Source organism: Callorhinchus milii, unplaced genomic scaffold (assembly GCF_018977255.1).
Source record: "Callorhinchus milii isolate IMCB2004 unplaced genomic scaffold, IMCB_Cmil_1.0 Scaffold16, whole genome shotgun sequence".
Lineage (NCBI taxonomy): Eukaryota > Metazoa > Chordata > Chondrichthyes > Chimaeriformes > Callorhinchidae > Callorhinchus > Callorhinchus milii.
The window spans coordinates 4302171-4315379 of NW_024704757.1; the positions used below are offsets into that span (position 1 = coordinate 4302171).

Below are 13209 nucleotides of genomic sequence, written 5' to 3' on the forward strand. Positions count from 1 at the left end.
TGGGATATTTCAACCCATGTAACGTGCTCACCTGCCACCCTTTGTCAGCTGTCCTGTAGTAAGGATAATGCTTTGTAATATGCGCATAGATGCCGCTTAGTGTTAATTGTTTGTCTTGAGCAGAAGATATGGCCTGCACAATCAGCTGTGCGTAGGAATAAGGTGGCTTTGAATCATCCTGGTAAAAACACACAAGAACCAAAGAACAAGATTAAAAAAAAGCAGACATCAACATATCAAAAACAACTATTCCTCCCACTATCCCCTTAATCACAATTTATGTTTATAACTATCTTAATTCTTTTCACTTCTTTACTATTGAGTCATTCTTAAAGAACCCCAACCAATGTCTCCCAACCAAGTATGAAAAATCTGGAATCCAAATGATAAAACTTCCACTAAAAATCGAGTGTTCCATTGATATGATGCAATGTAGCTAGGAGACTGTAAAGCAATTTTCCAAGTCACCCTTGTCTCCTCATCAACATTCTGAACTTAAGAGACATTTCATCTAGCAGCTTTAATGAGGTCTAAACAAAACTGGTGTTTATCTGTCCCCCATCTTTGTGGCTCAAACTCACTGACTGCGAGAAGTAATCACTGGGCCTCCAATGGTATAAACTTGGTTGTTCACATCATGGCTGTTTGTGGACATTGCTACATAGAAATTAGCTGCAACGTTCGCCTGCAAATACACAGTCACTACACTAATATAGCAAAAATGCACAGTCACTACACTTTACAATATATCCCTAGGAATCGCTTTGAGATGTCCTCCCGACATGAAAGTCGCAACATAATAATAATAATCCTTGCATTTGATATAGTGCCTTATCACGGCGTTCAGTCGTCTCAAAGCGCTTCACAGGATACACTGTAATGTGGATTGACTGTGTACATATTATAAAGTGGATTGACTGTGTATTTTGCTATATTAAATGTAAGGGTTATTATTATTGTTCATTTTGGGGCTGCTGCAAGACTGACTTTCAAAACATTTTCAAACCTTGGGACTGTCGCCCCCGGATGTTTCGGCCTGTTGCTCGGACGCTGCTTTTTCTGCAAACGCGGCAGCTAGCTGTAGATCTCTGGTGATATTGCGTCCGAAACGGTAGCCAGAAGAGCCGGCGCCTCGGGGACTCACGGGGCAGGAATTCGGAACACTGTTAGAGGACAAAAAAATCCACGGAAAGCTGTGATCAATGCAAGGGGGCAATACTACAAGCAAAAGAAAAAAAACCCAAAGCAGTTCACCCACAATTATGGCTTTCTCTGAAAAAGTGAATTTCTGCTGTGCGCAATTGGCCACCGCATTTTGCCGACAAACACACAGACACTGCACTTTACAGTGCATCCTGTGAAGCGCTTCGAGACGTCTTGATGACGTGAAAAGATGCTGTATTAAATGCAAGGATTATTATTATTAGTTAGAAATTTGTTGAGGGGGGCTATGATGTGATTTCAAAACATCCCCATCAACCAGCTGATTTTTAAAAATATAATAAATCTTTCTCCTTTTTAATGAGTACTCATTGCAAACCTCGACTCAGATTTTTTTTAAAAAACAGAATTCTTTCTGTGCAAGTTCAACAAAAAAAAGCCCAGTTCTTACTTTGACAAGTTACTGCCTATGCATTGGTCAGAAATATGAAACCAAATAGCAGAACGTTAAATGTCCCAACTGGGGTCAGTCCAGCTTCCTGTTCATTCCCACCGTACAGTTCAAAGTGCATGAGGGCCAATGCCTTTACACCATTTGCTGCTGTAACACTGCAGTAAATTTTCAGATACTGTATTTGCACTGGGATTATTTGCACAATCCCGATATAAGAGGTTCCAGATGTCGAAGACATTTCACTCTGAGGTAATCATATAAATTCTGCAACAGATGGACATGGTAACTGCCCCCTCATTCCATCCGGTTTCGTCCCTCTTAAAAAGAAGATAAAATATTTCTTCACCAAACACAGCTGCCACGAGATGGCAGTCAAAACAAACATTTGAGCGTCGAATGCAGAGAAGAGAGAATATCAACCATTTGTCAACTGCCAAAACATTTGTGGCTGGAGTCTTGTGCTTGCGCCAACAATCTCCATCCTGCTGTTAATATTTAATTTAAACCAACTCTCAAGTATGAGATCTATAATAGGTCGACCCCACAATTGTTTGCGTTCACTACAGACTTATTTAAGCAATGCCAATGGTTGTCATCTGCAGCTGGGTTGTTGCCCGTGAGGTCAGCTTGCGGATGAATGGGGCAGGAGAAGGATTTTATATAAAATAATTAAGGTAGTTCCAGCTCTTGCAGTTTTCTAATGATATGTAATGCTACCCAGGAACACTTATTAACTGTCAGATGCTAAGATATCCCTCTGCCTTGTCCCCTCCCTCCCAACCTTCAAATCCCATTTGAGACCCTCATGTTTGATCGTGCTTACGGTCATCTCCCCCTCCCTCTCCCCCTGGTTCGTTGTCAGACTCCGCCACTGTTAAGCACTCTGCTACCATGCGTGAAGCATACTATATAATGTATAAATGCAAGTTGGTGCTGATATCCAGCTTATATTTCAGCATGCATTTACTGCTGAGGATTGGTAGACGACCAATTTGCCTACCCATAAAGAAATTTGTACCTGTGTTAAACACAGCTCTCTGGAATAAATGGCTACTGAAAGTGATATTGGAGTCCAGTATCCATCTTGTGTAAAGATGCATGTACAGAAAGGAAATTAAACGTGCCCTTAATTGCATAATTAAACAATGCCTTTGGTTACACAATTAATGATTTTCATTGATTAATTATGATACTAAGGCCATGTGTAAAACTCTCTGTACACATGCAACAGAAATATTGCACGGATACTTTGGCATCTGACAGTTAACAAGTGTTCTGGGCTATTGGAAGGAGATAGTTCAAATCAATAGGGCCAACGGCTCTTTCTTGTTCTGTACTTCCTCGTGACATTATAAAACATCTCACTAATACCAATTAAATGCCTTCAGCTCCCCTCTCGACTCTCTACCCCCTCCTCGCTCCCTCCCTTCCCTCCCCTCACCCTGACCATTTCCCCCCAATGCTCGGGTCCTGACCCAACTGTACAGCGCCTTGGGACGTCCTCCCGACGTGAAAGGCGCTCAATAAATGGAATCTTGTTGTTGTTGTTGTTGTTAAATGTGTGAACATAGATGCGATTGATGTTGAAAGCACTTACGACACCCATATAGTGAAATCACATACTGAATTCCCACATCGAAATATGAGTTTGACTCTGTCATTAGCATTCTCAGCCCAGAGGCATAAAGACAGGAGCTGCGGGTTTCAATGAGGATGAGGTGAGGTCATGGAATGTACTTGTTAACGGCAGGTTCCAGATTCACCGCCGTGAAATGAACTACTCTGTACGTGGTTGACCTGTCTTCTCGGCTGGCAAATGGCCTGAGTACTTTCTGTGCTGCATGAAAGGGCAGCACAGAAGTGAAAACATCTCACAGGACACGGAACACAAATAAATATGAAAAAAACACACTGATGGATGGGAACATGACTTCTGCCATACATTGCCTTCAAATTCAGTCCTGAAGCACTGCAATTAACTGGCTATGACTCCTGTAAACTGGTCACCATTTGGTGTAGTGTTGTGGCTGCTGCTATATTTTGTCAAAATCTAATGCACTAACCACAAACACAGATCTCCACAAATCATGATGATAGTATATAAACAGATGGTGTGATTACCGTCGATTTGACATCACCGTATTTCAGGCTATTACAGTGTCACGCTATCCATCCCTGGTGTAAACAGCAGAATATTACCAAAGGGCTGGAGTCAAATCTGATGGTTCCGTGAAAACACCACAATCTGTTCAGTGCAAACAGCAACCGAGGGGTCAAAGTACAGCCAACAAATTCAAAACAATGGAGAAAGCAGTTACATAGAGTTGCAGAGAGCGATACGGCAAGGAAACAGGCCATTCATTCAGCCTGTGTTTAATACTCCACACGAGCCCCCAATCCTCCTATTCTCCAGTTCTAAACCCCTCTATTCCCTCATCTAATGTAGTTCATACTGCGTTTCGTTACCCACGTACTTAGTATGCGTCTTGTTAAAATTCTTTCGTCTACAATGTTGGTGTTGAGAATGTTTAATTGGGCATGCTTGCATTAACGCACGCGCGTTTTAATCCAGTGATGGGATTTTATTCTGAGTGACTGAGAAAACAAAGGGTTGACACTGTCTTTTGGAGTAGGGAGGAGAGACGAATGGCTGCATTGTGTGTGTGTGTATAGGGGGGGACCTGAAAGCGAGGACTGAGATTGTGTATGGAAGCTGGCACTATGGGGGGGGGAAGAAAGGAAAACGGCGCGACACCTTAGTCACAAACTCCTAATGGAAGAAGTATTTGGATTTGGTTAGTATTGTATAGTATACTCCCAATAACTTGACCTGAGCTTAATTTGTCTCGACCAATTACGTCAACGTGCTGTCAATATCCCGGCCGCATTTATTTTTGTATTTATACATATGCCTCACTCGCCGATCCTGATAACTTGTCATGAAATGCAAAGTACAGTAAAGATAACTTTACTTTGTATTTCGCACAATGACCTAATATCCATACTGTTTTCGCAATCACAATAGCGCCAGTTAATGCTGATATCAGGCTTTCGCATACAGTAAATGAGAGGATTCCAAAGGTTATCAGATAGAGCTAGAGTAAACACACAATGCAGTTACTGATGCAAATCTGATGCTTCATAATTTTGCCCTATCATCAAATTGAGAAAGAGGTATGTCAAAGAGAGGGGAGAGTAACTCAAGCAAACAGCGAGATGTACACTAGCGGGAGCTATGCACGTACACAGAGACCAATGAAAGAAGAGGCCTGGATGAATCGGAAAGGTTTTTGTTAAAGAGGCGCTTCCCAAAGACGCTTCCCAAGAAAACAAGTTCTCTTTCGCAGATAATGAAGTAGGACCAACCAAATGTTATACTTCCTTTGTTCTTACACAGCCCAAGTCACTCTCTCTAAAGAAAAACACAATGTTCTCTACCAATGAATCTTTCAGTGGAGCTGCTGGGTGAATCTCCATAGTACTATGAAATACTTCACAGCTGTTTGTAGGACATTGGCTGTGTGCAAATTGAGATGTCCTCCTGACATGAAAGGAGCTATATCAAATTATTGCTATTTACATGGTAGTTCATTTAGGTAGTCTATGGATGCATCTCTATCCTCAACTGTCTTTTCTTCCCCACGTCCAAGCCATGACCAGCTCTGCCTTCCCTCACCTCCGTAACATCGCCCAACTCTGCCACTACCTCACCCCTCAGGCCGCTGAAACTCTTGTTCATGCCTTCATCACCTCCAGGCTCATCTATGCAAACGCCCTGCGTGTCGGCCTTCCCAACTCCTCCCTCCACAGGCTGCAGATAATCCAGAGGGAGGGGAGGGGTAGGGGGGTGGCCGATGGCATGATCGAAGAGGAGGCCTTGGAACTTCCTCCCGACGTGAAAGGCGCTATACAAATGTAATCTTCTTCTTCTTGTTATCTCGTCGTTGAGACGTCTCAAAGCGCTTCACAGAATATACTGTAAAATGGATTGACTGTGTATTTTGTGGACGAAACCCAGCAGTCAACTGCACACAACAGTGTCTCACATACAGTTGTGGATTGAGTGACCATTTTTTTTTAAGGAATTATTACCCCAGGAAAAGCAATCCACCAATCGACTAAACCGGGTTCCTACTTATTTCTAGGTAAGCAAGAGGTGAGGTGGAGTAAAATATAAAATTTCCAACTTGCCCAAATTTACGAACTACTTGTGTTAAACTATTTTCTTTCCCCAAATAATCACAGGTATACGAGACTGCAGAGAATTCATAAAACAATATCAATCCTTGCATTTGATATAGCGTCTTATCACGTTGTCCAAATGTCTCATATTCACAAGAATTTACCGTTGAGCGAGTGTAGAGACTGTGCATTTGTTGGCAAACACAAACGCGGCAGCCAATTTGCACGTCTGTGGCTCAAACAATCTCAAAATACTGCTGTTTGTCCACAATAGAACTTGTGGTTTTTATAGAGCCGTTGAGTATACATGACTGATGAGTCAATCAGACTGGGTCTTCACATTGTAAAGCCACTCCAAATAGTTGTTTTGTGCTAACCAAGGCTTCTGGCTCTTGCGGAATTTGCTCTGCAAGGCACAGTTCACTGAACCGGCAGCAAAACAAATAGTCACACAAGCACCATGGTTTCAATCCTTGCAAACTGGAAACTTGTTTTGGTTACCAGCCCTAATCCAGTCTCTGGAAGAGGTCACTACAATAATAATATATATAATCCTTGCATTTGATATAGCGCTTTTCATGTCTTCTAGAGTCTCAAAGTGCTTCACAGAATATACTGTAAAGTGAATTGACTGTATATTTGTGGGCAAAATGTGGCAGCCAATTGCGCACAGCAGCGTTCCATAAACAGTCATGGATTGAATGATCAAATTATTAGTTTTTATTTATTTATTAGGTGTATAGAGTAAGAAAACTTGCCCAAGGTCTCGCCCTGGTTGGGAATCAAACCCAGATCTCTCGCTTGCGAGGTGAGTGGTAGAGAGACACACCTGACCTGAAGGCGCAGGCTGAGAATTCAGAGGCAAAAGTTCCATTAACTGAGTCAAAATTAAAAAGCTTATTTTCTCATGTATACTGTGGTTGTTTTATTGTTTGAAAAGTATTGTGCAATAACCCAGTTGCACAACTGGAAGAGTAACTCAGGTGTATTGCATAACTACAACAATTTTTATTTTAGGATAATATTTTCGTTTGGGTAAATGTTTTTTAAAACTTGCCTGAAGCTTGCTTAGATTAGTATCGAAAGAAACTTCGTTCTTCTAATTAAATATTACAATATGTAAAACATTTGCTTTTAACAAATATTGTCAAGTAGGTAATTTACTCTCATAACCTCCATCCCAAAAAACAGCTTGAAAATGGAGGTGGGGGGAGAATCCTTTTTGACACTTCTAATCTTTGGTTATAATATAATAATAATCCTTGCATTTGATATAGTGCTTTATCACATCTACGAGACATCTTAAACCATTTCAGCTTCACAGAATATACTGTAAAGTGAATTGACTGTATATTTTGTGGGTGAAATGTGGCAACCGATTGCACATTCTTTTAAAAAAAAGGTATTATTATTTCTGGAAAAGTGATCCACCAATTGAATAATAACCGGGTTCCTACTTACTGCTAGGTAAACAGGTGTGTATGGAGTAAGGAATCTTCCCCAACGTTTTGCCCTGCCTGGGAATTGAACCCAGGTCCTCTCGCTTGAGAAGCAAGTGCACTAACCACTAAGTTGTAGGCCTCCATGGTTTCCAAAAAAAAGGGGAGAAAGAAAGGAAAAAAAAACACAAATCATTTAACCATTTCTAAAAACCCGGTGTAAAACAAAGAGTTAAAAAAATCTTTCATTCAGTTAAAGCTACAACATAAAAGTGCCATTCTTTTATGTGATTCTGTTGCCATCTTAGCACTGAAAAAGTACAATCCTTGGAGGTTATAATACATGAGAGGGTGACATTCATAATTGGAAAAGGGACTTCAAAGTCGAGAGTTAACAGTACTGACAAAACACAGTCCACCGCTCCGCTGATACCCGTCAGAACCTGTTGGGCTGGAAGCTGCACAAAAAACCCCCACACCGTATCCACAAGGTCAAAAGGGTATAGCATTGCAGTTTGTTTTGTGTGCGTTTTAAGTGTCGCTGAAGGGTGGGTAAGAGAGCGAGGGGGGTGGGGGACGGGGGGGACGGGGGGGATGGGCAAAGGCACTGGAAAGGAAGTTGAACGTGTTTATCAATTTGAGCAGCTCCTGGATAGGGCAACCCCGGCATGACCAATGGAGAAGCAGCAAGCAAAACATAAACCATATAAGGGAAAATCACACAGGAGGTACTCGAAGGGGCAGAGACAAGTGCTGAAGACGTTTCCTGCCTCGATTTCTGTCCACAAGAAGGCTGGATACACACACACTAAATGTAAACACATTCAGAGAGAGAGAGAGAGAGAGAGAGTGTGTGTGTGTGTGCGCGTCAATCCATTAGGAAAGAATGATCAACTCCCAAGTCAAGCTCAGTAATATGCAGACAGCCTTCATAAGTTCACACACAAAGTATACAGTAATTCACTTAATATACTCTGTTCTGCGCTTTGAGACATCTTAATCACACAATAAGACGTTATATCAAATGCAAGGATTATTATTATAAATACACACACAATTACTTCATTTGTCAGCAATGTCCTGTGAAGCACTTGGGACACGTTTAGATATTATAGGTGTGACATCAAAAGCAAGGGATATCATTAATGTATTTCTGTTGAGGCACCACGAGTTCAAGCTGGATAATGAACCCGCTGCTCAGCGGACGGACTCCACTGCTCTTCGCTACTCAAGCTGCAGACTATCCGGAGCTCTGCAGCCCAGGTTCCGCAAACCCACCCCCATCCTTTGTGGCTCCAATGGCTAAGAGTGCCACGAACATTTCCAAACCAATCTGGTGTACAATTTGAACCGTCACACGTGAAACACGCAAGGAAGTCTGCCAACAATGAGAGCAAATTAATTTAGCACACTATTCCTAAATACAATTGAAGGATCATATGAGTCAATAACAGATTCTATCCATAGATTACCCTGGGTTTTATCCCAATCTTTGTTTTTCAATCTGTTGGGTGGGAGGAGAAGAGAAGAAATCTCTTAGTTTGGGGAAAATAATAGTGGCTTTAATTGAAAAAACCCCACTAAATTGCTATTGTAAAAATCAAACTGAACAGAGTTGCCTGGAACTTTGATCAAAAAGAAATATACATACTAAATTATAGAAACAATTTCTTTTCCTGAAGAAATAATAGTTCAAAATATTGAGGGGTGCCAACAGATTTAGGATTACTAATAAAGACTCTTTAGTCTCTAAATGTCAATGTGAATGTAACATGGAGGCCAAGGATACACTTCAGGAACCTAAAATGTCATAAACCTTTGATTTCATTTTCATTACTCTTATTGTTTTAAGGGTTGTGGGGTTTGGCTGTGATATCATTCCACCTGAGCTAGTTACCAGCGGTCTACGTTTAGGACCTTTTGCAAAGCTTTAGAGACATTTATACAGTTATATAAACATGCTTATTTCTGAAGAAGTTTGTCTCCTTTCCATGCCAACAATTAAGTACTTAGCTGTCAAATGCTTTTCCTGTAATGCAGTAGAATAGAATTCTTCAGCTATCTACTGCATTCAAACTTTTCATAACTACAGAGAAGCATCTCTGAAACATAAATCAGCCTCTCCGGGAGAAAAGACAAATCACAGAAGTTGATTTATATTAGACAGTCAAGTGCGAGACCCCATGAAAGTTACACCCAGCTCAATTGCTGCATATAAAAATTTCCACTATCAATTGCGAAAAACTTGTTGATTTTTATTTCACACGTTTGTTCTTTGAGAAACTTACTTTGAAGTTAAAGTGGTTAATGGAGGCTAGCCGCAAAACATATTGAAGAGGTAGCAAGGCTTCACTGGGTGCAATGTTGCATGTTGGTTTTTTGCACACCACCACAGCTTGTGGATGCTTAAATTCGTGTGTGCAACTGGTTATCAGATCTTTAATAACATCAGATTCTCTTTCGAGTAAAATAAGACTCTAGGAGTTCAACAGGATGCTCAAGCCCCAAACAATGTCTATTTAATACACATAAATTCATTGAAAAATCCCCTACCTATTGATGAAACATTTTCCTACTAAAAGCAATCTTTACATTTGACAGTAATTATCTGCGAAGCATTCTGAGACATTTGGATATTATAGGTGGTTTACCAAATGCAAGGATTATTATTCTAAAATACTGTAGGAATTATCAGTAGCTTTTTGTCTCCATTATGCCACAGAGCTTTAATTTCCCTTTCGTCAAGGTGAAGAATGGCCTTTAGCATATAGAAAGCTGCTTTACGGTTGAATCACCAGTAAGAGTAAACTCTTTATGTAATCTAGCAATTGTAGAAACCCTCCTCCATTGCCATTTATAGTTCCCCTGTGTACTCCAACCAACAGCGATTAATGACTCATCGAGTTGGAAATGATCTCTGTAAGACAGCAAATGTCTGCTCTAAGGAAGTGGAAATACACCACAGATTAAACAATAAACTAGGACCAGCAAGTAGAAAATGGAGGGTGTTAATTATTTGGAACCTGGAGTCTCTCCAGTAAAAAAAAACAAACACAACATTCTTTCACATATTGCTTATTAGGATAACTTCCAGTGAAAGCAAAGCCAGTTAAACATTTTTTCCTTGTGCTATAGTTAAACCCACCACTTAGCCGAAACCTAATACAGCAGCAATAAAATCCTCTACAACCAAAATAAAGTGCTGCGTCTACCCCGATGGTAAGAAAGATACTAAGTAGAAGCATATGTCAAAAGATGGGGCAACTCGGCTCATCCATTTTCCTCCCAGGCCTGAGAAGATCAGCCATCATTCAACAACTGCATCATTTCAGTTTTTGAACCCAAAAGGTCAGAAGATCAATTGGGTGCAGCTCTCTTATCACTTCCAATTGTTGGAATCATCGACGAAGGGGAAGGGATGTGTGCCTGAACTGTGGACATGAAGACAGTGGCAATGCTCTCACGCATTTCATGCTGAGATGCGCTTCCCACCGGGAAAACTGCAACATTTCACTGCAACAATTGGAGGTGATAGAGAGCTCCGCCGAATTGATCTTCTGACCTTTTGAGTTTGAAAACTGAAATGTTGCAGTTGTTGAATGATGGCTGATCTTCATGCGGAAACCCATCACCATCTTTAAGAGTATTCAAACCAGGCAAACCAGCGCATCCCACCCACACATGGAAATTCAGTCAAGACACCCAGCTGACCAAAAAAAAATCAAAAGCAAGAATAATGTTCTGTTTTAATACAACGTCCAAGTAAATCTATGTCCTTATTGTGGGAAAACTAGCTAACTTCAGACACTCCAACTGAAGTTAATCACAAGGCAAATAATGATGGACAGACACCACTAGTAGTTCTACAATGCAAGATTCAGAATTCTAATGTGGCTTCTGTTTGTGTGGACAAGGGAAGGGGAATGAGTGTGTGAGAGAAGGAGACAGATACCTGTTAAGCTTCTCAATTTTAAAAAGCTCTGTTTAACACGTTTAGGCTTCATTTCAGAAGGAATCTTTTGTGGTTTGAACTCTTAGAGAAATCTCCAAGAATTAGAATCGACATCTTTTATCGGTAATAATTTCTCCCAAAAATATCACACTCTAAAACCACCAACAAGAATCTTTCCCCCCTTACCTCTCCTCTAACTTAGACAGACCTCAATCTAACTGAAGAGTACAAAACAACAAACTCTCAAGGTCCACACATAATCCGAATCCTCAGGTAGATTTCAATCTTTATTCATTGAATATTTTATGTACTATACAGAGCAGCAACATGCTTTGAGCCGTGTGTTACTGTCTCTTGATCCAACTTACTTCCAGGAAACCATTCAGAAATGCTCATCATTTTTAAAATAATATACAGGGAAGTATTGACAAGCAGTAAACGTCTGGGAAATCAAAATGAAGTCTGTAAACTATAAAGTCTGCTTCATTATTGCAGTTTAGAAAATCATCTGAAATATCTGCGCCTTACATAATTGCCTACACACACTCAAAACACATGCACTCAACAGTTTTATAATGAGTAGCCCTACACATTACTCACTGCATCACAATGGGATTGAAAATAACATTTACTTTTGTCAGACTAGTAGCTAACACCCCATTAGACTGTCGGATGCTTCCCTTAATATAATAATATAATAATCCTTGCATTTGATATGGCGCTTTTCACGTCTTCTAGACATCTCAAAGCGCTTCACAGAATATACTGTAGAATGAATTTACTATACATTTGTGGGTGAATCGTGGCAGCCAATTCCGCACAGTAGTGCCCCACAAACAGGTGTGGATTGAAGTGACCAATTTATTATTTTTTCTTCTTGAGGGATTATTATCAGGTGAGTGGAGTCAGGAAACTTGCCCAAGGTTTTGCCCTGCTGGGAATCAAACCCAGGTCTCTCGCTTGTGAGGCGAGTGCTGTAACCACTGAGCTACAGGACCTGCACTAAATTACTGTTGTGTTTAATACACAGAGGCTTTCTTCTGTGTTGAAAATATATTTAGATTTTAAATCAGACAAACATCTGCAGTATACTGCAAAACTGGTAAAGCATGGTTGTTTATGATCTTTACATTAAACAGTCAGTAAACATTACAGTTAAGTAGCAGTACATATATTTGTAACTGAATGGTTCCCTTATTATCTGTAAGCCTGCAAAGTCAAGATACTGCTTATTCCACAGAACTACAATGCCTGAGCCACACTAAGGTAATCTGTAACTATATGGAGCTGTTTATTGTTAGCTCACATTGTTTGATTCCCTCCAAATACACCCTGTTGCCTTTCCATTTTTGCAGACATTCAGTTCCATCTTTGGGTGGGCACAATGCCATCACAGTATTACTGTAGGAAAACTAGTTGCTTTCAGACACTTCAACTAAAGTTATTCACAAGTCAACTAACGACGGATGGACACCACCACAATGTAGTTCTACAATGCAAGATTCAGAGTTTTAACGTGGATGGCTTTTTATATGGACGAGGGAAGGTGATTTCAGTGTGTTATAATGCCATTTGTGCCTCTTACCTGATTGTACCAGTGGGTGAGGGGATGGGACTGACGCGGTGGATATTTGGATCAGGAATGTTGATTTTGAGTGGTGAGATCTGTGGCCGGAGTGGACGGAGTGGAGATGGCGGTTGTTCTTCCTTCACTTCTTTCTTGCTGTGAAGTGACGTAAATGCGATCTTTATGACTGTGCTGGGGAAACGGAAAGTACATCTGAAAGGAAAGAAAAAGATGGGATCACTTATATTTCTGAAAGGCAACACGTAACAACAGCAAGTCCAGACACAATTTTAGCATTACCTACCCATGTAACAATAATGATCCTTGCATTTGATATAGCGCCTTATCACATCTTTGAGATGTCTCAAAGCGCTTCACAAATTAAACTGTAACGTGAAGTGACTGTATATTTTGTGGGCGGAATGCGGCAGCCAACTGCGCACAGCAGTGTTCC

General features: G+C 40.6%; 1 protein-coding gene across 1 annotated transcript in view; it reads right to left on the reverse strand.

The window, feature by feature from the left end:
* foxk1 (forkhead box K1) overlaps window positions 1-13209 on the reverse strand; it is a 42721-nt gene that overhangs the window by 8920 nt on the left and 20592 nt on the right. Inside the window, exons 2-4 of the mRNA XM_007903478.2 lie at window positions 12774-12968; window positions 1007-1163; window positions 32-178 (exon numbers count right to left, since the gene is read on the reverse strand). Of these exons, the coding sequence (XP_007901669.2) occupies window positions 32-178; window positions 1007-1163; window positions 12774-12968 (499 nt within the window). The remainder of the gene's footprint in view (window positions 1-31; window positions 179-1006; window positions 1164-12773; window positions 12969-13209) is intronic.